Genomic DNA, 27,751 nt, shown 5'->3' with positions numbered 1-27,751 from the left:
CCTAATAAATTGCAAGAAGCAACACTATCTGTACCCCCCCCCCCCCCCACACACACACACAAAACAAAATGATATCCAATTAGACTCAACTTATTAAATTTTGAACTAGGAACTAGGAAAGTTGTGTTAATAATGTTTTGGTTTATTTGATGTTGTTCATAAGTCAGTGTTGCACAAACACTCATGCTTAAAAAATATGATTCTCCAAAAATCTTCACCTGTAAAACCATTATAATAATTGGTAAACTGCCTTTAGGATGTTTGGGCAAATTGCAAAAGTATAAGAAAAGTCAGTGTTTCATTTGTCAGCTCAGCAGCAGATTCTGCTTTTCGAGCTTGTGTCATACTGTTAGGCCTCACATGGCTGGACAACATCTCTATGGTAAAACAAAAAGGTCTACTCATTGTAATGTACAGTCCTATTTCTTTAAATAAGTTAAATTATTCCACTTCGCTGCTCAAATTACACCAACACAAGTCTAAATACAGATTTCCCTGGGACAGTGCAACCTGTTGAATAACCAGGATACTTGTCATTCAGTCTAAACCAATGATACATCCAGAAAGTCCTCAGTATTTAACCAGTTCCAGGTGTGCAAACCTACAGATTGACTCTCCTTCACTGCACACTTCAAGTTCCTCTAGACAGGCAGCTGTGGATCTAAACATCTGTCACAGATTTCCTTTGCACTTTTTGCAAGTTTTTTTTTATTTGGCTTTCATCTCCTGTCTCGGTGCCTGCTCCTGTCCCTTTGGCTTCGGTCGTCCCTCTGGCTTCGGTCGTCCCTCTCTCTGCCTCTGTCACGGTCATCTCTCCTCCCTTTGCTGCCCCAATCCGCTTCTCTGTGGCGGCCCCGGTCCTCTCTGTCTCTCGCCCCTTGTCTGTCCCACTCCCTCCCTCCAACACCTCCCTGGTCCTGCACGACACCGAGCCCCAGGTGGATGGGTTTTCGGAAAGGCCTGTCCCTGCCACCGAACCGCAGCTGTCCGGACTCTTTCTTGCCTCCCTGCCCGCCCCCAAGCCGCCGGGGGACCCATCCCTTGAGGGTCCTTTCTTGTTCAAAATCCACAAACACTTCATTCTGGTCCACCACCAGCTTGTTGGCGTCCCGGCGGGCCCGTACAACAGACCGTTCCTCCTTGTACTCAATGAAGGCGTATCCTTTGGAGAAACCCGTCACGATGTCCCGCACCAGCCGGAGCCTCTGGATGTCTCCGTACTTGGAGAACACTTGATGCAGTTTTTCCTCTGTTGTCTGGGGGTTCAGACGGTAAACAAACAGGGTGAGCAGTGGGTCTCCAACAACGGCTTTGTTGGGCTTGTATCGGGCGGTCATAGCCCTCCATACTGCCCGATCATGGGGCTCCACGTCCGTGCCGTCGATGCTGCCAGCTTTCAGCGGGTCGTACACCTTCGCTATCGGACTCCAGTCAACCATTGTGGCGCAAAATTAAGTTTAAAATGTCTCTCTTCCAACACGAGTTGCAGAAGAAGTTTAAAGGCGGTTATATCACTGCACTAATATGATATTAGACATTACCCCCACTGATCCGGAGAACGTTTCACCTGAGTCTGTAGTCGCGTGTGCATCAACAACAACATTCCGTAGTGAAACGAGTTGTAGTCACTTTTTAAAAGGTTCCCACTTAATCTTAAGGTTGCGGTACTTCATACAAAGAACCTCACTGTCATGTATGTACTGTTTATGTATCGGCGAAACATAATATAGTGTAATTGGCAAGAATTAAATATTAAATTAAAAATATTTGCAGGCTAATCCCTTAAATACATTATAATATAATTATTCAAAACAATTTCAACTCATGGTTTGCAAGCCAGTTTTTCCAGAGCTTTCGATAATCCAACCCTTATTTTCATCAACAGACTGAGTTTGCAAAGTTGTAATGAAGATTAATCTGCTGAGATGTGAGCTTAGTAGCTGTTATAACTTCTGATAGTTGCATACTATAAACACTATTCTATATTTGGTTCAGTAAAATAAAGCTGCAAAATGTGAAATGACATAATTCCAACTCTATCCCTACATCTCAAATTTCTTTGCTGTATGCGACCACTTATGACACAGACACAACGCTTTACAAAAGCATTATTTAATAATAAAACAGTGAAAAACACATCTTTTTTGGCTCCACATTGACTTATTATTATAAAATAATAAAGACGCTGTCACTTCACTGCAATTTACAATCATTGTTTTGTTTTTTCACTTTGTTTTAATCCGATGTCCATTGTACAGTATTACATTACTTTTTAATGGTCAACAAAATTTTCTCAATCGATTCGAAATGTCAGTTCTGTTGAGTAGATGAGTCTTATCCACAGTTTTTTTAAACAGCATGAATCAGATGTTCTCGCTTATGTTTAGTTCCAGGTACAACTGGTCCGGCACTTCAGCTTGGCTCCAGATCTGATTCCCATTACATGTCCTCCACACTCCATTTATAGGCTGCATCCTGGACTGCCTTTTTATCTGCGATTCGCGAGTAGCGTTTCTGTTCAAAACCATTTGACCTGCGAGACAAACACAAATTAAATTCTGTTGTTAAATACTCAATCACACATTCAACTCTGTAGTTGATTTGATGCCCCAGAGAAAACCTTTAATTTAATCGTGACAATTTAAAAAGGAGACAGAGTATTAAGGTTCAGTTTTTGGAATACTAACGGCAGGTCCTGAGTCTATTTTCTAAAGGGAAATGTAAACCCAAACCCAGATTATGACGCTTTCTTTACATTGATCACTTTTAATCACTCAGAGACTGACAGACACAAATATCACACTGTACCTGTCACACCCATCCCAGCGATAACCTGGTGCAAGATCGAAGCGGTTTGGAGGTGGTGGAGGACCTTTATATCTGGGTTTGTCTGCAAAGTAAAAGAAAATAAAAAAAGGTGAGTTACAATATACACCATACATATATATAGTTGCATCAATCAACCCAGAGAACAAGGTGCTTAGCTTACTATGCGTGTTTAAATTGCGCTCCTTTTTCTTTCTGAGCATTGCAGCCATTGGATCTCCTTCCCTTTCCTTCTCTCTCAACAGGCGGTCAAGATCCTCGTCGTCACGCCGACGTGCCAGCGGCTTCTGGGCTTCAACCACAGCATCCTCAAGTTTCTGCTGATACATCTGGCCCTGAGCCAACCTTAAAATATACATTGACTTTAATCAACTTTATGGGGTCACCATCAGACTTTTCAAATGTGTGAAATTGTATGCAGACTTACCCTTTCCCCCACTGAGCATATTTCTCATCTTTTGCCGCCTTTTCTCCAGCTTTCTTCAGCTTCTCTTCTCTCTCGGTCTCCAAATCCCTCCTTTTACCAGTCTTGTCTCGGAACACTGTCTCAGCATTGCGTGATTCATCTAGCAATAGAGGGAAAATATGTATGAGAGGTAATTTCCTGCATCACTGAACCTAAATAAAACACTGACAGACTTTTGGATTAAGCATAGATAATGAAGATGATCAAAAACTGGAGAATCTAGTGAGTTGTTCCATAGGAAGCTGTAAAGGAAAATAATCCTAATAAAGGAAGAGGTTGAGCGAACCTTCCAGTGGTTGGTTGTGTTTTTCTCTGCGTCGGTTCTCCTCCTGCTCCTTTCTTAAAACATCTATTGAAACCAGACCTGACTTGCCACCAGAGAGCATCCTTGGACCCTAAAAAGAAGAAGGGAAACATTGCTGATTGGGTCTGATTGTTTGCATACACAGAATTATCAGGGAGTATTATTTAATATCACTCTTTGAACTTCTCTTTGCTCACCTGGCCAGGCCTACGAGGTGGTGACAGATCTTCATCAGAGTCCTTTCCACCCCGCGCTCGCCTTCTGGGTGGCGACTGGTCAGAATCAGAGCCCCGTTTTAATTTTGTTTTCCTCCTTGGAGGGGATTGGTCCGAGTCTGCATTTTCTCCCTTCGGCATCTTTTTTCTTGGTGGTGACTGGTCAGAATCTGAATCGTGCCGATTTTGATCTCTTTTTCCCTGTGTTGATCGCTGAGTAGCTGGCGAACGTTTTTTACTTGATGATGAAGAGCCGGGCTTTCTTCTGGTGGGGGATGAATCTGACAAAAATAATTGTTCAGTGAAGTGTTATTTAACAAAGCACTTAAACCATGTGGAGTATTTTCTCATGTGGAAGAAGTGGATAGGAGAGTTAGTATGTGAGGGGATGACAGTGTGAGCAATAATTGACTTAAAAGTCTGTTCATAATGACTTCTACAAATCTGTAAGTAGTTCTAGCCAAATGAAAAGAGGTTTCTGTTTGACTATCAAGTAATCACATGTAATGGTCATAAAATAGACAACTTAATTCTTTTTATCCAGAAAAGTTACTCCTCATCACCATTCTCACCTTTAATTTCTGCCTTCCCTGATTTCCTGGACTGCCTAGGAGGTGACAAGTCTGGGGAGTCATGGTGACCTCTTCTTTGAGGGGACTTGTCTGGGGAGTCATGCCGAACTCTTCTTTGAGGGGATGTGTCTGGGGAGTCATGGCGAACTCTTCTTTGAGGGGATGTGTCTGGGGAGTCATGGCGAACTCTTCTTTGAGGGGACGTGTCTGGGGAGTCATGGCGAACTCTTCCTTGAGGTGATACGTCTGGAGAGTCATGGCGACTCCTGTTTGGTTCCTCTGACTCTTGCTGTTGATCATCTCCTCCTTCGACATCTTCTGTATCGTCGTTTTCATCAACTGTTGGTAGAGGAGACCCAAATTAAATAAGCGTAATAAGTGTAGCGTGGAGACAGTACTTCTCTTGAGTGTGTCAACATACACCAATTACCTCCAATAACTTTCCACCTATTGCTGGTTCTGAAGGCTTCCAGCTGTTTCACATCCGCTGGTCTTTCGTCAATCACCTCAGCAATCTAAGTAGACAAACACAAAAGGTGAAAGTTCAAGAGAGTGTTTGGCAACTATCATAGATTTTGGCTGTATAAGTAATCGATATAACATCTGTTTAATACCTCTGCTTGTATTGAAGCATTACAGTGAGTGTGGCAAATCAAGTAGGACTTCAGGAGACATGATTTTTTAACCTCACAATTTTCTCACATCTTATAGACTTAACCATAACAACAAACAAAAAGATTGTCTGAGGTCTTTACCCCGATATATAGTGGTATATCTGAATTTGAATGTAAATAGATGATGAGGGCTTTAAAGTTTTAACCCATAAGCCCCACTATATCAAAATCAACTAAACATGTTTTTTATAAGTGATATACTTTTCAAATAACATTTTCTACATTCAATCGCAGGTTTAACAATACAGACACAAACATAACAGATATATTATAACCTGGTTATTACAGAACATCATACAATGAGCGTACACGGCATGTTTACATGATGAAGTCAGAAGGCTAATCACTGCATGGGAATGAATGGACACAGGCTAGCCAGCTAAATAAAGTTAGCACATTTCTTACCACAGGAGCTTCCTCTTCGTCCTCTTCAATCACACTTTCTTCTTTGACCATCTGTTTCCAGTCTATGTCATCGTCCACAATTTTAAGTCTTGAAGAACAGGAAGAAAAGTAAGGACAGTTTGATCACTTTTCGTCCAACCAAAATAAGTTTTGTGCAGCGACAGCAACGGCTACTTGAGCTAGCTTAGCGGCTACCACACACACACACAACCTGCTAACAGAGGCTTGATAAAAACGTTCACACCGACTCACCTCTTATCTGAAACCGGACGCCGTTTCTTTTTAAGCTTCCCCTTTGACTTCTTGCCATCATCGTCAGCGGATAAATAACGTTTTAGGTACTCAGCTTTAGACAGTTCTGCACCTTTAGCTGAAGCGGCCATGGTTATGTTGTCGGAAACTACGGACAGCACGGAGGACAAAAAAGGCTAAGTCAAAAACGAGATGACTTGCAGATAGAGCTGTGTTGATACTACAATCAATTAATCCAACCTGTCTACACACAGGCTACTCAATTCAACTCATTGATTTTCTAAGAAAAATGCTGGCCATTTTTCCCATGTCACTGTACAATACTGGGTTTATCAAAATGTCAAGTTTTGAAGCGGCTATTGGTTACACCAGTGATGATTTAGCTGCGTCCTTCTAAAGGATTCACGTTTCATAGTCTTTATTATAACATGCAGAACAAAAACAGAGTGGCAGTCGTTTCCAAATGAAAGTCTTGTTTCCGCCTCAAACAATGCTCGAGTTTGCAAATTAAATTAGGGCTAACATATTAATAAAAATGGTAGAAAGTAATGCAAGTTCATTAACTGAATGGTTAACTGGAATGTGGTAAATGTGTATGCATAATAAGAAGTAATACATTTATTGCTTTGTTATACAGTAATTAAAGGTAACATGTCAGTTTTATGAACCGAACAATATTATACTATGATGTTTGTTGTTGTTTAGTATCACTTAATAACAAGTCTAGGCCTACCGTCAGATTTAATGTTATCTTCGAAACATAGAATACACCTGCAGTAATGCTAATGATGAAACATTTGCCTTTTTAGTAACACTTTACTCCAATGATGATGCTTGTCTGCATGACCCGGCTTTAAAATAAACACCAGACCTTATTATTTCCATCTGTGTCGCAGTTCTGTCCCTCAATTATGAAGAATGATTTCACGACAAATCAATATCTGGTTTTAATTAGCCTCCCTTTATTGAAAACAAATGTGTGGCAGCAAAAAACATCTCTAAACGTTTATGTTGTGTCATCTTCATTCTTTCTGGTCAAAGACAGTTAAGAAAACATGTAAAACTATTGGTGTGCTTTTGGGAAGGAAACAAGAGAGAAAGAGAGATACATTTGTAAGCTATAGGCAACATCTAATACACAAGTGGGCGTTATTGTTGTTTGATAAGGACAGAGGCGTAGGTGTGGTTAGATATTGGTGTGCCAGCAGAAGCCATGTTTTTTTTAGCTGTGTGTTTGATAGAAGAAGAGCAGCAGACAGACGATCCAGGAGCAGGAGCTCTTCAGAAACATGGCTGAACACGGGACAAGTTGTTCTACAGAGGAAGAAAAGTGGAATGCAAACAATTGACAAACTGTTCTCAAATGTGTCTCCCACTCACTTTTTCGCACACACAAACACACACACACACACACACACACACACACACACACACACACACACACACACACACACACACACACACACACACACACACACACACACACACACACACACACACACACACACACACACACACACACACACACACACACACACACACACATTCGATCCACCTACCTCTCTCCACATTGATGCTGGCCACTTCCGAAGACATTTTGCACATGTAGGTGGTGTTGTGTGGGAGGTTGTCTGTGAAGCCGGTCAGGGTCATTCTGTAGCCCTGAGGATCGAGCTCCTCCACGTAGCTTTTGTCTTTGAACTGGCCATCTACGGATAAACCGGACACATTGGTGTTAATGAGGGACTCTTTACTTCCTATGGACCAAGAGAACTCATAGGTGGCAATCTTGTTGGGCTTGGGCGGGATCAGACAGTCAACTCGGAGGTCGTTGTCATCTTCAACACACACGGATATCCGATCGCACTGTGCTGGGATCAGCAGAACTGTGGCAAAACAATAAAAGAGCAAATGATAAACCCAGTGGAATTGAGTAGAGATATATTTCATTTCAAACCTTATTATTATATGGTCTTGATATATAACTAAGAAGAAATATTAAGTCATACAAAATAAATCTTACCTCCCAGCACTCCAAATACAAACAGAGACTTGAGCATGATGGAAAAGCACCCATCCAACTTTATTAAAGAGAGAAAAGCTAATTAAATATTATATGTAAACATTGTTTATTTGCAATGACAAGCCGAATTGAGTTATGTTCCGTTTGAATCCGTGCTCATGATATTAGTTATTGTAATGTAAAGTAGGGAGGCATAATAGAACTATATATTTATATTATTTAACAATTCCTCACCTTTTCCAATGCTCTCGACAAAGTGTTACATATATCCATATGCAAAGTCTCACATATTCAGTTTTTTTATTTACACATCTCTGCACTTGGGTATTTTCTTTTTATGTTATATTTACAACATTTCCCAGATATGACCATATGCCCATAACTATTCCCCAGCTGGAGCTGAACATAGAGGAGACTTACCTCCTGTCAGGGCTGGAAGATGTAGCAGTTCCTGCCTGCGTGTTCCTGTCTGGCTGGAGAATAAACAGTTCCGGCTTTAGTGTGCAGCACTGCAGAGCATCTTGCTTCTGAGATGAAGTGGAGAAATACAGAGAGGTAGAGGGAGAGAGGGAGGGACGAGAGTGGGCCACAGAGCGCTGATTCGTCTTTCTCCTCTGCAGTGCCTGACGGAGGACAACATGAGGGGCTGCAAAACTCTGTCAGCATCATTTTCACCAGAAGCATGTTATGACCTTATTACCTTTCGTCTCTGGTCCTCTGCTCACCTTGACTCATCTCAAAGCTCTTCTCTCACACAGATTTTCACGTTATGTTTATCTCTATGTGGTATTCTCCCTTATGTATTCAGTTAAGGTGCTGTTATACTTCCTATATTACTTTGAAAGGGATTTGTTCTTACTGTATAAGATGCTCTGTTTAACAAGCACATTACCCTACACTTACTGTGGTGAAAAGATTTACTATCCAACATTATTTTTTAAGATAATCTAAAGAGATATGTCATTTAATTGACATCCCGTTTGCAAATCTATACTACCACAGGGAAAAAATGTGTGACCCCAGGAAATTTCTAGCACCGTCATACCAAATGACTCATGTAAAATGGCTCCATCCCAAGGCCATAAAAGGAATTTCACAAAGTAAGCTGGAAGCAGCCTGCATCACAAGGTGCCAGTGGTTAACTAAGGGAAGTTCAGTGGTTGCTTTATGTGGATGGATATGACCAAAATCGTCCAAGGACGGACTTATTTTTTGAAAGTGAGGGAGCTAAATGCTACAATCACATAGATGAAGATATCCACTGAAAAAGAAAAGTAATGATGTCTTAAATACATTTGAAGGTAAACTATTTACTTATTTTCACTTACTTCTCAATCACAGATCAGTGGGCTGTTCATGCTCTGTGCAGAAGGCACGCTGAATGCATGCATGGTGAACCTGGTAAGCAGAAAACCCAGACAAAAAGGGTCAAAAAGTCAGAGCTTTAAGACTGAGGAGTTGCATGGTGGACTTAAGGGGCTGAATGACTGTTATCCATTCCTCTTTGCAATGTTGCGGAAACAAAACTCTGCCAAATAATGACATTTTTTTATTAAATATGATTATAAATGTTTTGTTGATTTAAACAGTCTGATGGCATCCTGTAATTAGATTGCATACCCTGCTCTCCCACATATTTCTTAAATATATTCAATATAAATACGTTTGAAATACATGCAGCTACTTTGCACACGACAAATGTTTGTTTGGGATTAAATGCCTGCCGGAACACATTTCTCTTTAGCTTATTACAGACAGACATTTCATGGCGCTGCCCACATTAAATGTCTTTCTCTTTCATCTTCAGACACAGACTCCGACACTTCCCTCCCACTCCCAGTATGTCATTAGGCACTTTTCCAGTCATTGCTCTCCTTCCTACAGATGTTCCCTCCTCTTCAAATAAACTGGACGTGCAGGCTATTTGGCCTGACCACTTTGCTGCTATGTCTTTTTCACAAATAGTTTCAATGTATGTAACTGTTGAACTCATTTAAATATACATTGCTTGATATTTCAGTGCACTAGCTAATCTTGTGCTATACGTCCATGATTCCAACAACAAAGTCTTCCCCAGTATTTTCATTCAGTGACCTGTGAGCGATATGGGAATATATCACATGCCAATTTGACATAATTAATTACATTATTATAAATTATAGCATCTGAACTATGACAAGACAATTGTATTGCTGGGCTCTTTCCAACATATTTTCATTTTAATAAAGCATTGCTAAAAAGGATTAATTGTTTCTGAAAATAGCTGGTCAACCTCAAAAGTTATCCCACCTTATGTGAGCTTGGGTTGTTGATGTTGAGCTTTGGGGCTAATCCAAGCCCCTTTCACTTAAATCAGCAGGTGGCCAGCAAGACACAGGAGCTTAGTCTGGTTGAAGTATTTATTCACCAATAATTAACTGTACACACACTGCACCACTACACACAGTTATGTCATTACTACTCCTAAAGTATGCCATCTTTATTTCTCAGCACACTCAACAACTTCAGCAACCAGTGCCAGTAGCGTCCTGCGTATATATGGATGTTTTCTCATATATATGGATGTTTCCTCACTGATCATATTGGATTGGTGATCATTCAATCAATATATCGATGGACTGTTAGACCTCTAATATGGAGCTCTCATAAATGCATTTTTCGTATTTCGTATTTCTTATATGCACAAAAAGCGTCCACTGTCCTTTTGGGCAAATATAGGATATTATAAGTAAAAAGCACCAATCACTGGGCACATTAGTGTGCACAAATGATTAAATCAAGAGAAACCCCTCATTATATCAGGAATTATCAAAAGTTTAGGTATACTACCTAAGGCTTTGTTACCCATTCATGTATTAAATATTTTTCAGTCGATGAACACATCAAAACTGAGCTTCATTAGTTGGAAGTTGTATCAGTACAACAGCACTTTGAGGGGGGTGCAGCAGTCCCTGTGAGCTTCTTCCTGTGTTTACGTCCCTGTCTGGGCCCCGTATTGCTTCTATTGAGTCTGCTCATTTAAAATAGCCTGACTACGCCTTTCTTTAACCGTGCACACTAGCGGTTTTCAACCCTCACACACTGACAGAGAGTTGTCGCTTGGGCTCAGGGGGGGGGTGGAGGCTATCTCGGAAGTAATCTGCCCACGCGTTAAGCTGCTTTATCCCCGCCAAGCCTCAGCCGGGCAGACACTGCTGCAGCTCCGGTACTACTCACAGGCAAATCCAAACCACAGTGCGTAAAAGAAAAACGTGTCTGGAACTAAGTTTGAGAGATCGTTTTTTTCTTGCGAAGTGTGTGTGCGCATACGCAGACTTGGCTGCACCTAGCGGGCAGACCTACATCTGAAACCTGCTGCCGTGTGTTCACACCGGGAGGCAGGAGTCATAAAACAAGTGCACACTGGGAATTTAACCACAACGAGAAGCTGGCAACGGTGGTTCGGGCATGGACAGCACTGGATTTAGGATATTCCTGATAACAACATGTGTTATTCCAGGTATGCTGCTCTGCTTATTTCAGCACTTTTAATAATAGTGAAGACACACTGGCGATGTGAATCCAATTGGGTACAAGGTGTGATTTATTTCCATCACATCATAATACTTAATAAGTAAGTCAGGCTACAGACATAGCGTTGAGTTCAAAAAGTAGAGAAACAGTGATACATTCATAAAGATATCATGTCATAATTGGTTGAAACGTAGTGTAATCATAGTTAGAAATGATCGTTTTTTTCAGGCTTTTATTTTTGATAAATTATGAAGTTTTCATGTGAATAAGCAGTGTAGGTTACATCTCATATGTAATACTTACCTACACTATTATGGTCACCAATTAAATATAAGTACAGGCAGTAAAACTAAAAAAAGGTTACCACTTCTAGAAAGTCACTCTTGATAAAGTATAATTAATTGCTGATAAATCATTTAGCCTACTGTTGTTTTATTGGTTTTAGCTATAAATAAGTAATGTTGAAATCTTAAAACCCAAGAGTTTTTTTAGAATCAGATACTGATTTATTACTATAAATAAAACAACCCATTTTAAATCCAATATAAGAAGTATTTCATGAGGTTGATTCTCATTATATATTTTCACAATGTTTGTGTAATAGGTTGTTGATGAACAGCTTAGTCTGTTTTGCTCAATTCAGCAAATTTCGGATCGGATTTTATGATCATCCAACTTTATTAACCTCATCTTCTTATGCAACTAATAACATATTGTGAAACTCTAGGATTTTTTTTCTCCTGATCTGTGCAAGACTCCTTCATTCATCAGTCAGCACTACACAGTTGCCTTCACACTAAGATGTAGCAGCCTCCTTAGAATGTGTTTGTGTGTGTGTGTGTGTGTGTGTGTGTGTGTGTGTGTGTCTGAAACAATGGACCAATTATTGCGTAATTGTAACAGGTGCTGCTGTGTAATCACATCTCAATCAAAAGGGGGGGGGGTTGATGGTATAGATATTACGTAATGACAAAAGCGCTTGTTCCAGCATACGGATATATTAAGCGGCAAAGACATCTGCTGTGATTGCTTTTTTCACTTGGTCAGTGGTCAGTGTTGGTCAGCCCCCCCTTTGCTAAGTTGAGCAGTAATTTGCTGGTGTGAACACAGTGTGTGTGTGTGTGTGTGTGTGTGTGTGTGTGTGTGTGTGTGTGTGTGTGTGTGTGTGTGTGTGTGTGTGTGTGTGTGTGTTTGTGTGTGTTGTAACACCATGTGTGGGATTGTGAAGTTAAAGGACTGCGCAGTGGATTACAGCTGCACTGGGAGCAGGAAGGGTATAACAACATGATCGCTGCCAAGTCCCAGGCTGCAGACTGTTGCTGCTGTGTGTCTGTCTTCCCCTGGCTGCACACTCTGTCAGCCAACAGGTGGATGTAGGGTGCACTCACAGGAAATCACTGCTATGTTTCCATAAGTAAGTTTGCAGTTTTCCACTGCAGGGAGGCACAGAAAAGGCTGATTGAGACTGACAGATAGGCATCCTCTTGAACTTTTGTGTAATCCACTGTCCACAGCTGGAACACACAGACGCTACCCCGCAGAAATAATCCAGCAGAGCCCTTCTGTCCTTTTTTGTTTGCCTCTTTTTTGTGCATCTCCCTCTACATCCTGGTAAACGTGTTTCCCCTCTTCTATTGTCTTTCAATCAGTGGATCTTTTCCCCCACGGACTTTTTCTCTATTTGCCTCCATTTTTTAATTTTTCTCTGATGTCCCAAAAAACACAGACGCCACAGCAACAGTCAACATAATCCTGTGATCTGCCCGCTGAACACTGGCCAAGTGCACACTCCACATTTCAGCAGCGCCACAGAGATTACACACCCACACGAATACGCACACATATCCGTGCACGTGCACACAGATCCCAATCAAAAAACAAAGACATATTATAACTGATTTAGTGGAAAATGAGAGAAGTAGGGAAAATCAAGAGGAGCACACATCATTTGGCAAAGTTGAAGTCCAAAAGTCAGTTTCCATTGGTGGTAAAGTTGTTAATCTTCTGGTGCACTTTTAGTTTAAAGCAATAAAGAGTTAGATTTAGTGGCATACAGTCAGATCACATACCAGATTAACTTTCAGGATGCACCTAACCCGAGTATTGTGTGTGTCAGCTGGTCTTGACTGTGCTTCAGGTTACCCCACATCATAAGTCACAAGGCCAAAGACTCAAACACATTGTGTAATCCCCGATCAATCACAGATTTGATGGTCTAAAGATTAAGCAGTTAATCTGCCTGTGTCTCTGTTTTTTCATTTACTCGTCTGTCGCATGAGGTCAGTTTTTCAGTATCTGTAGCCTTCTGTTAGCTGAAGATGTAGTTGTATCATTGCAGTTTGACGTGACTGCACTGCAGATAATGATGTCAGCATCATGTTCTAAGTCTTAGACACATGACTTTTAATAACTGAAATACTGACTTGATGCCAGTGTGGCAGACCAGTTGGCTCTGTGATCTTTTATCTGCTTTATTTTCCTCCTTTCTATTCAATTTGGCCCAGCACTGTGGACTGTATAAATAAACTAATAGTGGATTTTCGTTTAAATCCCTTTATTTTATCCATCTTATGTGCTACATTTACAGCTTTAGGTATCCCTGGTAAAATGTATCAAAGGTCAATTAAGAAAAAACTATAATTCTGCTCCAATATTTAGCCATGTACACTACAGATTCTGGGGTAAATGTGTTAGACTCATTGTTTTGAACAGGAATAACATTTTGGATTGTGACGTTCTTCTATGTGGGGGTCTGTGTCAGGATCGTTTTGACCGAAATATTTCGATCCCATAACCTTTCCTCTTGGACTACCCTGAGATCAACATTTTTGGCTTTCACTGAAATGTCTTAACTATTATATTATTACTAATTTCCATGACATTTGGTCCACCCATTCAGGTCCCCTCAGGACTTCGGTGACCAAATGTAGTGTTCTGTACCATGTAGTGACACAATCAAGTTTGTATCAGCTGTACATTGTGTTTGTGCTAATGAGCAATTAGATGAACTATCGTAATAGTTAACATTATAGTTGCTTAACATCAGCATGTATGCATTGTCATGGGGTGCACGTTTACATTGAGATTAAGCCCCTCTTTGCTTAGGTATAGCCTCACAGATCTGTTATAGTTTTATACAGCTTTCGAGTTGTTTCAAATATTATTGTGGCCAGAAAACTCAGATAAAACTGATTTTCTCAATCTGTGATTAGGCCTTCATGCTTAGATAAAGGTTACATTAAAATGTGTCGTATGTTATATCTTTAATGGTGTTTACCCTATCTGTTAAATCCCACAGCCAACCATGCACCTGTCTCTCTGTTGAACTCTCACATATGAGTAAAAGTTGGCTTTTAACATAATGAGAGGGAGGACGAAAGATGGAGGATATCCATTCAGGATATGAACAAAAAGGCCACTGAGATGCCCTTGCTGTTTTAGCGTGTTGCACATTCAAGGTTGAAACAATAATGCTTTTGTTTGGTTACGTTCCCATGGTCTTCTCTTGCCAGTGTGCTGCTGTTTATAGATTATTGTCATGCAGGATGCTGAGGTCATTTCCCAGAGTCTAAACAATAGAAGAATGTGAATGGACACAGCGGAAAATAGGAAGGTGGGAAAGATGTGTGTGTGTGGTGTCACTGGTGTGTGTGTGTGTACGTGTGTGTGTGTGTGTGTGTGTGTGTGTGTGTGTGTGTGTGTGTGTGTGTGTGTGTGTGTGTGTGTGTGTGTGTGAGAGCCTACCTCTCTGGCTGCTCTGCCTTCGCCTAAAGCCCCTAATCAGCTCAGCATCAGAGCTCAGTCGGGGGGACACTAGTAAAAGGTGTTTTACCTTCCTGATATAGAGCAGATAGAAATTATACAGTGAATTGAAGCTTCTGTATTATTGTATGTTTTATTTATATCCATTTTAACTACGGATAGAAGGTCGTAAAATGTGCGAAGTATCAGCTTATTTCCCAAAATGTAAAACTATTCATTCAATAGATAGGATACATTGCATCTATCAGCTGTTTCAGTAATGAAAGTGTTATCATTTTGGGAAAATTAAGCTTTAGAAATTCCCCATGGAGCGTCCAGTTGCAGAGCTACAGACGTCTTCAGCATCCAAACGTACCGTGTCTATATACTTTACTATAAACATTTACTCTGCATTGGCTAATGTGTTTTGAGAACATATGATGTAATACTTTGGTTAGATTTACTGCTAACGCTTTGTTCAAATCGATAAAACTGTGTTGTAAACACACGAAGCCTGTCAGTGGTGAAAGGGTTACAATTAAAGGTTCATTAAAATCATAAATATGTGACCTTTTGCTGGACGATTGAGAGGGTCTTAGATATTAGAATATGAGATTGACAATTAGAAGAATGTTGTAGATGACAAATTTGATAAAGGGCTAAACGTGATAAAACCAAACCTGAAGTTCTGACTTTCTTAAAACTGAATTAGACATAAATTACACAAAGTCAAACTGTGGAGATGAGGTATACTCTGAATCATGCTTCAGACTTATGGCGTTTGGTTTGTATGATCAGGAAAACACAATTAAAATGATAACATAACATTATGAATAATTAAACCACTGAATACTTTCCCTTAGTATGTAGGTTTAAAAAGCATGTAGAAACAAACTTGTTAGGACTGATTTCTTCAGAAACAGCTGTTCATACGTACAGCAGCAAATGGACCATGATGCACTTTAATATCTTAAATCCCACCCTTGATCTTTTCCCTTCCAACGACCCCCGACAAACACACAATGTTTTCATAAAGTAAGGGGCAGTGAACTCCTAATACAAAATATTCCACTGATTAATATAACAGAACACATGCCTGACTCGGATTGTACTTGACATTATGTGATTGATTGCAGTCGTGCAGATGGGCGTTTTTGTTTTGCTAAGCTTTAGCGTTCATGTTTGCATGCATAGAACTGCATGTATACAGTTACCATGAAACAAATACAGTTTTGCATATTAAATGCTTTTGTGCAGGTTTATATTATAAGACAAGCCCAAACAAATCTATTTAAGTAGGGTATTAATACACTCATCATAATCTAATAGAGGCTTTGTTTTCATCTTTTTATATTTCAGGTCAAACTAGCACTAACACACGCCTTTTCTCTGCTGATCTTTGCCTTTTGTGTCTCATAAAATACATTTTTTAACTCAGTCTGCCATAAGTACATTTAAACTCTTGTGATTTTGGAATGAAATGCTGATTTAATAGCTATGTAACCAATGAAACCACTAAAATCATTTTCTCAAATGTTATAGGTGATTGCAAAGCCAACCTGCAGTTTTAATATCACAGGGTCTTATTCTAGTGAGAGACTTGTTGATTTCTGCTGGTTTATGGAAGGTTAAACTGTGTGAATTCAGCTGCATTCTCAGCATTGAGAGAGATTTGCGGGTTTGCAAGGATCTTAAGTCTCCTGTATTTCAGAGCTGATTGACTTTCTGTTCCTCACAAAGGCTCATTCTGTGTTTGACCTTTATTCACCTCGTTCATAAAGGATTTGATTTTGTCATTAGGGCATATCATGCCATCTCTAACATCAGGGCTGAAGACTACCCATGCACCCCTTAGAAGGTAATAGTCTACAGGTCTCTTACCATGAAGACGTGTTTTAGGGATCTGCCAGTGACAATTAAGCTGTACACATAAAATGAATTACCAACTCAAAAGTTGGTCACCGACTCTCTATCTCTCTGGTGAAATCAATTATTTATGTAGAAATATGTCTGGGAAAAGAAACCCCAATCGTATATGTCTTGGTTCAGTTAAAAGTCTTGGAGTTCTGGACTAGTTGAGACGTAATAAAAGCATGAAATCTATTTTTGCTATACTGGAAAAAAACCGGACTGCAGCAATGAATTCCCATGATGCTCAAAATTAGGAGGGAGTCCATCTGAAGATTTTAACATCAGATTTAAAAATTATGACTCATTGTTCACGTCGAATTTGAGTAATTATGTGTACAGTTAAGCATCATGTTTATTTAAGGTTTAATGCAGTTTTTAATTGTATTCTAGTCTAACAGGTGAGAGATATGGCCTGTACCAATGATATAAGTCTGAGGTCGTGGAGCAGCAGGTATACAGAGAACAGGATGGGACCCATAATTGACCCCTGGGTCATGCCACACATTAAGCTTTGTCTAAGCCTATCAGGAGAGTGACTGTTGGTTGTACGGACAGATCTAATGGATTGTGACAGGGGGAAACATGGGTTGATGCTGTTGTCAGTACAACCACCGATTTAGCATTTAGCTCTCCTATAGCATTGTAAGACTCATGATTAATGGTTTTAAAAAAGATTAATGGTTTAAAAAAATCAACAGGCAACTGCATTTCCCATAATGCAATCTGGTAGGTAGAGCCAGTTAAGTAATTTAAACCTTGATATGACTTTTTTAATAGAATTTCGCAAGCACTCTCAAAACTGTTGAAGTACATATTGCACTGCATGAGGAAAGTCAAGAGAACAAGAGAAAACCAATGACCAGATTGTGTCCATTAAATTCAGATTATGCCAAACTCCAGGAAGAGGGAGAGTTAGAGGTTTAAAATGTCAAAAAGAAAGAGGGCGCTGACCCCTCTTCTGCTTGATTTCAGACCATGTCAGCTACAGTTCAGCAAACATTTCCACGAAAACGTTATTTATAAGTTACATAAATACACAATTTATTTTCTACTGGTTTACTTTCTGCTAATAAAGTTGTTACACAGCTCTGGGAGATATTGGGATGCCAATATAATCCTGTTTATAGGTTAAATCATTCCCTCTGGTTAACAGCCTGGAGTTCACAGCTGCCTTTGTGAAAAAGACAAGATTACTACTAATGGACTCATCAATACCCCTCCATTATTAATATTATAATATTGACTTATGTGATGAACCCTGAACTATCGTCTCCTGTCTATATGTTGTTGTTGTTGTATATACAATATGTCAAACATGGACATCGCCCCTGGGTTTGGCTTACATTTAATTATCTGACTGAACCCAAGCTATGCTCTACAGTGATGTCAGAAATGGCTGTTTCCGGGACATTTGTGCTTCCTCGTCACACACACTTTACTCTTTATTTGCAACACAGTATTCTCCACTTCCTCTTGTGAGACTCTAACAAGATGCCTACTTTAGACATGAAGGGACTCTTAGATCTAAGATTGCCAATTACTGCTTCTGCGTAAGGGTTGCTCATATAAGAAAAAAATATGAAGCAAAATAAATCTTAGGAGGACAAGAGAGCTCACATGATCATGTTCTGGTTGAACTTAAATGTGCATGGTGTTTAAAACTTGCAACACTTTTACTTTGGCACTGTTAACCAGTGTTCCACAGATTCCAAATGTAGTGACTTCAAAGTACTCAAAAGTAATCTTTTTCCTTTCAAATACATATGTACTTTAATGGATTTGATATCCATGTGTTGTATATATTATGTGGTGGCTGCCAAGCCTAGAGGAAGGGGGGTTTTAAATGGATTAACTATACAAAATAAAAGGATTACTTCATAAAAACCACAGCAGTAACAAAGACATACTGAAGGAAAGACATTTGATATTTTAATCAGAGATGACTGGCGGTGACCTAAAATGTTTGTGTGTGTGTGTGTGTGTGTGTGTGTGTGTGTGTGTGTGTGTGTGTGTGTGTGTGTGTGTGTGTGTGTGTGTGTGTGTGTGTGTGTGTGTGTGTGTGTGTGTGTGTTTGTGTGTGTGTTTGTGTGTGTGTGTGCACTGTATAATCATGAATGTATGAGAATGAGAGCATCCATTGTTCTGAGCTGTATTGTTCAGTATTCTTTCAGTATCTATCAAAAACAGTAGATGTATTCTTTATGAACCCACTAGATGACTCATGATGTGAATGACAGTAAATCTGACCATCACACGTGACTCTTGTTTACCCAAGAAAGTGTTCATGCTCTGGATTTGTTAAAAAGGATCAGTAAGGCAGTGGTAACAGTAACCAAACAAATCATGCTTATTTATAACCTCACTCTAATCCATGACCTCCAACCTCAGCTCACCTCTCACGCTGCTGAAATGCAGTGTCTTTGACAGCTCAGCGCACTTTATCAGCTCAACCGTGCTGTGCTGACTGTGAACAGCTTAGAGCATGCCAGTCTGATGCCGCCAACAAAATGTGCATTTGTGTGTGAAAGAATTTAAAGACACTCAGTACTATTGTGAACACTACTATGCTCATTTTGATGTTCAAATGTGTTGCCTCTACTGTGACATGTCTCCATGCTTTAATGTTCAAAGAGCTATTTATTTTTCTCATACTGCCTGTGCTGCAGCACCTCTTTTCACCCTCTGTCTGAAACCAGAGCCCAGTCTGCTCTGTTTGGTTAGCTGGCCGGCTCTGTTGTGATTGGTCAACCGCTTAGAGATTCGAGTTAAATAGTGACGTCACTCTGTTACGAAAGTCCAAATGAGGCATTTCAGGCAGGGGGATGTGTGTGGGAGAGAAAGTCCCTCTGAATTGTACTTTGGGAATTTAGCCTCTGCAGACCATTTACATCCACAATAGCCTCTTTAGCAATGTCTTTGCTTTTTGTGTTTCTCCTCCAGGAATAAATGGCCAGACTGTGCAAATGGATGGTGGGAGGTGGGGGTATATTGGCTCAAAGGTGGATCTTCGCTGTCGGTTCATCAACAGTTCCCCGCCCGTCAAAATATCGCAGGTAATCATTTGTGAACATGTGGATTTAAGCATATTTTTGCCAATTAAATGCTTTCAGAACTGGCTGATTTCCCATTGTCCAGGAAGTGTTCAGTAAGGCCATAAAACAAGTGCAGTTTTGAAATGTATCCTTTAAAAGGTCCTTTATTATGCTTTTCCGGTTATAACCCGTCCTCGTGTGTTATGTAGCTTTTTCTGCATGTAAACGGTCTGCAAAGTCACAAACCCTCAAAGTACACCCTGTAGCGAGTAAAACTCTAAAGCAGAAAAGACGTGTCTATGCTGACCTCCCACGCCTCGTTGTAGATTTTTGTACACTAAATCTGGAGACCCATCGGCAAATTGGCACGCCCACAGCTGTAGACCAATAGGCACACCCTCTGCCAACCGACCATTTACTGTTTGTAAGGCTGAAATGTCAAGAAAGTACTGTGCCCTGAAATGTGAGAGGAAATGTCATCTGTTTGCTTTACCGAACGCATTACCCCGAAAAAGTCAGTGGTTGAAATGTATTTTTAACACTGTTCCTTCAACAGTTCGAAGTACTATACAGAGATGCTGTATGAAAAAAACAATGTGATTTTGGAACATTGAAATATGTAAATCAATTCTAGTACACCTCAACAATGGAATTATGATCAGTAAAAATGGCCAGAATATGGGACCTTTAATGCAATAAAGGAAAACCATTGGCTGCCTGTGTAGTAAGAAATCAATCTAAAAAAACGTGTGGTTTGCTTTTGAAAACGTACATTAACAATGACAATATTGGCAGTAAGTAATGGACTTAAAGCACTGCCATCTCAATGAAGCATGACACATGTAACTGTTCAATTGGTCTATGGTTCATATCAGAGATTGACTTCACTTACCCTCTCTAAGGACTTCTTCATTTCTCCAATCGTTCTTCCTCAAGGTAACCTGGCAGAAGCTGGTGAATGGCACTAAGCAGAACGTGGCCATCGCCAATCCCTCCCTGGGTGTGTCCGTGGCCCCGCCCTTCAGGGACCGAGTCACATTCAAGAACGGAGCAGTGAGGAGGCGGACTCCATCTCTGGAGGACACCACCATCACCTTCTCCACGCTGCGCCTCTCCGACGAGTCCACCTACATCTGTGAATACACCACGTTCCCTGCAGGGAACAGAGAGAACACTGTAAACCTCACTGTGTACGGTAAGATGTGTGAGGATCTGATCCTACAGTGAAGCACAGGTAGACCGTCAACATCAGATATAACTGACGGGTGTCTAATGTGAATGCACATAATCCAACGACTGTTATAATCCAAACATCAAAATCTGTACTGATAAACAATCTTTTAGAGGTGCTTGTGGACTATTACGCTTTGACAGTCCTGGACTTTTCCACTTGAATTCAGTCTTTATGCTAAGCTAATATTACCGTCAACTAAATGCAGATTCATATTTAGCATCGCGCATGACACAGGCATCTAAATCAAAGCGTTTTACTCGAAATGTCTATCCCTTTAAGGCATTGAAACATAATGTATCCCTAATTGATTTAGAAATGTTTTATTTTAAAGAACTATTTTAGGAATTATATTTGTTTAATCAAACTAGTCTTTCCAAGGCCGAGAAATACTTTTACATTTTTCAAATATATAGATTTTTCTAAATGCAGAAGTCGTGATTTTGATGTTATTCCATTATTTTTATGGCACCTGCTTTCATAGAAAACGCTGTTGTAGTGTGTATATGTATTTGTTAAATAGATTATAGAGTTAACAAATGATTCATATCTGTTTATCTGACAAATCAGCACTGTAGATGTAACGCATCTCTCACCGTGACACCCTCACATCTCCGAAAACATACATTTCATTAATTATCAAACAGACCTTATCCAGACTTTTTATACTGACCACACATTAGGAATTTAAATGTTCAAAAAAAGAAAGTGACAGATTAACAGCGTTTAGACGGTCTCAAAACCTCACATGATTAGTGGCCAGCCTAAACGTACCCAGATGCAATGCATTGTGGTGCAGTTGAGTATGTAAATTCACGTCTCATGGACCTAAATAATTGCTATTCTAGTATACATCTAGGCATTTCTGCGTACACAAAATCCAGATTCTTCCAAATGCGGGAACACACCACATACATAATTTGACGTTTATATGAATAGTACGTTAGTCTGCGTTTCCAAACACCGTCAAAGTTAAAGCTTTTACCTGTCAGGCCATGCTGTTGTGAGATAAACTCCATTCTAATTCATTTTATTCAAAATATTGTCATGCTATTCATTATATATTAGTTGATATTCTCATCAACTTAATGCTTGTGTTTATTTTAATTCCCTCAGTTCGCCCATCGACTCAGATGAGTCTATCGACGCCGACGCTGGTGGCTCGTTCCTCCAATCTAAAAACACCAGTGGCCTCCTGCACCTGTGCGAATGGAAAACCACCCGGTACCATCAGGTGTGTGTGTGTGCTTGTGTGTGTGTGCTTGTGTTTATATGAACTTAAGAGTCTTACTACTGATGTGTTATGAGCTTGTGTGGTGACACCTCTAGTTGTTTAAATCCAGCTTAACTACAAATCAGACTGCATCGATGTATCTCTGAGCCGTGACCCTGATTCCTTGTTAATGTGAGCAGATGGGAGACAAGGGTGCCGGGGGAAGTGACCAGCCGGGAGTACAGGAACTCCGACGGGACGTTTACTGTTCAGAGTGAATATATTTTGGTGCCCAGCAAAGACACACACAAGGAGACGCTCACCTGCGTCACCTCCTACAACGATGAAGTCTTCACCGACAGTGTCACCCTGGATATTCAGTGTAAGTCTTTAACACACATAGCAATAAGCTCCGGTCAAATATCAACACAATTACAATCTCATTTTCTGTTATTTGTTTATGTTCGTACCAGATGAGCCAGATGTTGTGGTGGATGGGTACGATGGAAACTGGTACCTGAACCGAGAGAGCGTCCAGCTGAGCTGCCAAGCCGATGCCAACCCGACCGTCTCTCTGTATCAGTGGAGACTGTGAGTACAGCTATGTGTGTTTCACTACAAATTACTGTCAGTTGGAAAGCTCTATCACAATGGATCATGGAGGTTGTGTTGTGTCTGTGAATTGATGTTCACTAAAAATTGGTCAGAAAATATAAATATGTATGAATTATATTGGCGAGTACTTTGCTTTATAATTCCCACGTTAAAAATGTTGCCTTGAGTATCAAAAAGTATACAGGTTAAGCAGTAAACTCTCCTCCTGCTTTTTCTTGCCTTATTTGCATTGTCTTGAGTTCTTATTTTTGCAGTAAATATGTAGATTATCTAATTGTGATATAGATGGGAAACAGCAAATGTGATGTTCTTATAATTCTTGTCATACTGTATAATATTTACTGTATGTATATGGATAAATTACATTATATTTCCCACACTTTTCCACACTTACTGTCAGCCTACTATGTGATCAGAAATCCAATTCACTGTATTTCCCCAAAAGAGCTCAAACATTTTAAGGCCACTACATCTTTAAATGAAAGTAATCAGTGAATATAAAATATTGATTGAACATACTCTTAGTTGCACAACTTGTGTCCACTTCGTGTCGATGTTTTCATTTCTTGTATTTGCTGCAGGGTTAATGGCTCCATCCCGAGCAATGCTGAGATCCGAGACAACGTCCTGACCCTGAAGGGGCCGATCACGTACGACCTGCAGGGCACCTACGTGTGTGACGCAACCAACAGCATCGGGACTCGATCCGGCTCTGTGGAAGTGAGCATTATAGGTACATTAATCTGGAGTCCGGGTTCGTTTGATTGCCCCAATTCTTCCGTGAACAAGGTTTGTAAGAATGTTTTATAACGTGTGTATGTTTATCTCCATTTTTAGAAAAGCCTTTACCGCAGATCGCAACGGGTGATGTCATCAGCGTAGTGGCATTATTACTGGCTGCTGGAGTGCTTATGGGCATTACTATCACAGTGCTGGTGCTCAAAATAAGAAGTAGAAAAGGCTCCTCGTAAGTAAACACTCTCTTTGTTGTCCTCCAACCTTTATTGGGATCTTCGTGTTCTAACTTTTATTCTCTTTGTTCAGAAATGACTCTCCGTCCAAAACACTTTCCCAGCCGATAAGGAAAAGACCAGCAGACGACATCCAGGTAACTATGTGTTGTGTTTGTAATTTACATACAGTATCACGTGTTCAGAGTTGCCAGTGATCCTAAATTAAGATTTAATTTTCCTTACATAAATAAATCGCAATTGTAGAATAAGTTAACGATTAAATGAATGCTACTACCGACATGCTGAGGCTATCTTAGCCCTACAATTTCACAATACTACATAACAATAATACATATAGTGCTACTACTACAGAATCATATCTATGGAACTTTTCACATATTTAATTTGTTCCTCATGCTTAAGTTCACATTCTTGACCGGTCAACCAATCACTATAGACATCACAAAACACGGCAAAGGCCCAAAAAAAGCTTTTAAAAAAGAGCTTTTAGGACCATTTACCATTACTCCCAGTGAAAATATAAGAGCCTTTGTGAACACGGCCCCAGGGGATATGTCCTAAAATATAAACGGGTGAAATCACAAAGAATGAACTGCGGAAACTAGCCATAAAGTTGCCTGTGTGCCAAAAAGGCAGTAGGCAGAACAAATGCAGAGAGCAAAAAGTGATGAAAGAGGGGACAAATCAAAACCTCAACGAGAGTATTGGAGATTTAAACCTATTCCATTATTACTGGAAAGTCTGGGCGTGGTTTCCTTTGTAAATGCAGCGACACTGCTAAAAATGTCAGTTACCGCGTCTGGCTGTTGCTCTGAACTTTGTAAACTGGACTTAGGGCAATTAAGGTCATTTGCCTAAACAGGGGCTCATTTTTTCAACCAAATATCTGCATATAACCTAATTTAAAAAGGTGCAAATAGCATATGGGCACCAACATATTTCTTAGTTGCTTGGCAACTCAGGTAGGGGTGCATTTCACTCTTTGCAGCTGCTTTTAAAAGTGGCATCTTTTCTTTTTGTCTGATTTGTGCAGGATTACTCTGTGCAATACGTTTTTAATTAACCAACACTCCCTGGTATTTTAATCTTTTGTGTTTTGCTAACCTGTATAATAATATAATATTTTTTGCACATTTTTTTTGTAGTTATGAAGAAAAAAAGGTGCAGAAGTCTGTACACTGACAAAGGTGATTCAATCATTTTGGCTGACCACTTATTAGATCTCCGCTGCAAACATGTGAGGTCACCAAACTCATTATGCTTTCAGGCTCTTTTCTCAGAAAACATTTCGACATGTCACAGTAGAAAAGGCAGTGCTTTTAATACAATTAATGATGGCTGAATTCCATTAAGCAGCTTTCTCTTTCAGGCTCCTGGTATTGTGCAGGCTGGCTTACTGTCACTGTCATTGGGACAGCTGAATCATGTTATCAACAGCACCTGTGCTTTCCCTAGTACGGCATGTTAAGATGTCTGCTGTGAAAAAGGCCAATTGTGTGTCAATAACAAAGGTGTAATTGGATTAGTCACTCATCGAAACGGAGCAAAAGGACATTTTCTGTCCCTCATTGACATTAACCTCTCTGATATCCCAAAAATTATTTACAAAACATATTTGTGAAGTAAATATAGAGTTGTTTATCATTTTAGGAGTCATTTGACTTAATTTGAAACCATATTCTATGTTTTATTTGGAGATCAGCCATGGTGTGTGTTCACAGCACTCTTACATTACTGTTTATGTCGATATGAATGGAAGCTGTGTAATATGTTCATAATAATAATATACGAAGGAATGTCTTTAAGGAGTCTGTCATAACATAATTTATAACAACACAAAGTTTTAATGGAGCCTAATTCAATCCAAGTGATAATGTTGTCTATTTTCAAACAATGCTGAACTCAAAGGGAACGGAAATGGTCACTCCCATCCATTAAGCTTTGCTCCATAGCACTTGGTACTTATTAAAAATGAAAGGATATGTGTTGTGTATATGCAATGGAAAAAAACAGATAAGAAATACACATTTTAACTCAGAACTGCAGCTCCAACAGAGACAGGGTACATTCTCAGAAGAAAATGTGTAAATAGAAAAAGGGATGTGACATTTAACAACTGTCTTATTCCTCCACAGCACTCAGGGCGGTTCTATGAAGAGCTTCCCAACACAGCGGACTATGTGAGCTACAGACTGGCCTGCAACAAGGAGGATTACCCAGAGCCGTACTCCCCTCCCATCAAGCCTCCTCTCTCATTTCTCCCGCAGCACCCTTACCCCTCCTCACAACCAACCCCTGCAACCAGCAGCAGCGGCAACAGCACGCCAAAAAACACCTTCTCTCCACCTTCACACACCATGGCCATCTTTAAATACCCATCTGTACAGGGCATGTCCTCTCCTCCTCCGGGAGTGGCGGCGTACACTTTTCCCAAAGAGCAGTACGTCTGAACTGACGCTGGCACAAACTCAAACCTCTCAAAATGAGCTCCGGATGAAACGACACAATTTAAACTCTAACCTTTCGTACGAGGAGGACAATGTGTGTAACCCTGGACAGCGTCTCTGCACTCAATCCATCATTGTGGACGGCTCTGGAGGTCAAAAGACAATACATCTTTGCTTTTGGACTTAAGTTCAGTTTTGAAACTTATTTGTGTGTCTTTTATTGTGTTGTGTGTATTATGTGTTCTATTCATTGAAAAGGGAAGAATATTGAACCATGTTTCAGATGTTTAGGATAGAGGAAGGTCAAGTTAAAGATGAGATGACTGTCATTTGTGTATATTGCATGGATGTATAACATTTGATTGGAAAATACTCTGAACTGAATGAATAGGATTATCTGTTGATGTCTGGTGTGGTTGACCCTTTACTTTATCCTCTATGGTATCATTTAAAAAAAAAGACAAGTTCTGGTTTAATCTCTTTATCCTGCGTTGTACACACAATCCTTTTACTGAGGAACACCAGGCCTCAGGTTTTTATGGTGTAATACTTTTATTGTGCTTGTATTTTGTATTATTTATGTTTTTCTTGGAAAGAAAAAAAATCTATAAACATTTTTATTTACTGAAAACATTTTGTGATATATGAAATTGACGTTTTTATTTGTGGTATCTGTACATTTGAGTATTCATTGACACTGGTTGTTGGATGAGCCTTGAATTTTTAGCATTTAAATAAAAACCATAATGTATACCTGTATCAATCTTGACTGAGTGAGAGAAACTGTCACCGTTTCCAAAAAGCATTTAGAGGCCCTATTGCTTTTGGGGGTTTTCCCTTTTCTTTTGTGTGTTTTATAGTTTGTTTTTGCATCTAAATAGTCTGCAAAGCTTAATTCCCAAATTTCCATCCAGAGGGAATTTCTCTCCCACAAACAATCGCTTCTATTAGATAGCACTCAAACACATTGTACTAACACGCTAAGGGGCGGGACACATCTAAGCGGTTGACTAATCACAGTAGAGCCGGCCAGCTAACCAATCAGAGCAGACTGGGCTCTGGTTTCAGACAGGGGGTGAAAAGAGGTGCTGCAGCACAGGCAGTATGAGAAAAATAAAGAGCTTTTTGAACATTCAGCATGTTAACATGTCTCAGTAGAGGCACAAAATACAAATATGAGCCTGGAAATGAGCAGAATACGTCCTCTTTGAAAACTCAACCATAGACACAGACACTAGACAGTTAGAAAACTTTACCAGAGAGCCAGATATTTTCATCAGGAGTTGGTGGAGACCAAAACAACTGAGAGTGAATATTGAATTACATCGTAACTGCTG

At 39.9% G+C, this 27,751-nt stretch overlaps 3 protein-coding genes and 1 long non-coding RNA gene across 4 annotated transcripts in view; 1 reads left to right on the top strand and 3 right to left on the bottom strand.

Moving 5' to 3' along the window:
• Positions 1-121: 121 nt before the first annotated feature.
• snrnp35 (small nuclear ribonucleoprotein 35 (U11/U12)) lies at positions 122-1,617 on the bottom strand. The gene has a single exon (XM_063895894.1). The coding sequence runs from the start codon at positions 1,437-1,439 to the stop codon at positions 720-722; it is 720 nt and encodes a 239-aa protein (XP_063751964.1). The 5' UTR covers positions 1,440-1,617; the 3' UTR covers positions 122-719.
• Positions 1,618-2,096: 479 nt separating this feature from the next.
• bud13 (BUD13 homolog) lies at positions 2,097-6,163 on the bottom strand. The gene is made up of 10 exons (XM_063895891.1): positions 5,715-6,163; positions 5,463-5,550; positions 4,814-4,898; positions 4,384-4,722; positions 3,794-4,092; positions 3,579-3,687; positions 3,254-3,392; positions 2,990-3,171; positions 2,809-2,890; positions 2,097-2,533 (listed from the first exon to the last, which is right to left on the bottom strand). The coding sequence occupies exons 1-10, from the start codon at positions 5,843-5,845 to the stop codon at positions 2,440-2,442; spliced, it is 1,548 nt and encodes a 515-aa protein (XP_063751961.1). The 5' UTR covers positions 5,846-6,163; the 3' UTR covers positions 2,097-2,439.
• Positions 6,164-8,789: 2,626 nt separating this feature from the next.
• LOC134872537 (uncharacterized) overlaps positions 8,790-27,751 on the bottom strand; it is a 28,223-nt gene continuing 9,261 nt past the window's right edge. The window contains exons 2-4 of the long non-coding RNA XR_010166812.1: positions 23,513-23,705; positions 20,827-21,087; positions 8,790-9,135 (exon numbers count right to left, since the gene is read on the bottom strand). This is a non-coding gene — a long non-coding RNA (uncharacterized LOC134872537). The remainder of the gene's footprint in view (positions 9,136-20,826; positions 21,088-23,512; positions 23,706-27,751) is intronic.
• LOC134872534 (nectin-1-like) lies at positions 10,898-27,123 on the top strand. Its single transcript, XM_063895892.1, has 10 exons — positions 10,898-11,236; positions 19,843-19,955; positions 20,871-21,129; positions 22,282-22,399; positions 22,579-22,760; positions 22,852-22,969; positions 23,575-23,726; positions 23,831-23,960; positions 24,038-24,101; positions 26,103-27,123. Exons 1-10 carry the CDS (start codon positions 11,185-11,187, stop codon positions 26,415-26,417), a joined length of 1,503 nt encoding a protein of 500 aa, XP_063751962.1. The 5' UTR covers positions 10,898-11,184; the 3' UTR covers positions 26,418-27,123.

Source organism: Eleginops maclovinus, chromosome 11 (assembly GCF_036324505.1).
Source record: "Eleginops maclovinus isolate JMC-PN-2008 ecotype Puerto Natales chromosome 11, JC_Emac_rtc_rv5, whole genome shotgun sequence".
Lineage (NCBI taxonomy): Eukaryota > Metazoa > Chordata > Actinopteri > Perciformes > Eleginopidae > Eleginops > Eleginops maclovinus.
This window is presented reverse-complemented; position numbering and strand designations above follow the sequence as displayed.

What these genes read in the sequence shown, in the direction of transcription:
- snrnp35 (XM_063895894.1), bottom strand. Translation starts at nt 1,439, where the DNA reads ATGGTTGACTGGAGTCCGATAGCGAAGGTGTACGACCCGCTGAAAGCT.
- bud13 (XM_063895891.1), bottom strand. Translation starts at nt 5,845, where the DNA reads ATGGCCGCTTCAGCTAAAGGTGCAGAACTGTCTAAAGCTGAGTACCTA. An exon ending in TAGGTGGAAAGTTATTGGAG is followed by an intron (nt 4,723 to 4,813) that starts GTAATTGGTGTA and finishes CTCTACCAACAG; the next exon opens with TTGATGAAAACGACGATACA. An exon ending in CACCTCGTAGGCCTGGCCAG is followed by an intron (nt 3,688 to 3,793) that starts GTGAGCAAAGAG and finishes TCTTCTTTTTAG; the next exon opens with GGTCCAAGGATGCTCTCTGG.
- LOC134872534 (XM_063895892.1), top strand. Translation starts at nt 11,185, where the DNA reads ATGGACAGCACTGGATTTAGGATATTCCTGATAACAACATGTGTTATT. An exon ending in TCTCTGTATCAGTGGAGACT is followed by an intron (nt 22,970 to 23,574) that starts GTGAGTACAGCT and finishes TATTTGCTGCAG; the next exon opens with GGTTAATGGCTCCATCCCGA. An exon ending in TGTGGAAGTGAGCATTATAG is followed by an intron (nt 23,727 to 23,830) that starts GTACATTAATCT and finishes CTCCATTTTTAG; the next exon opens with AAAAGCCTTTACCGCAGATC.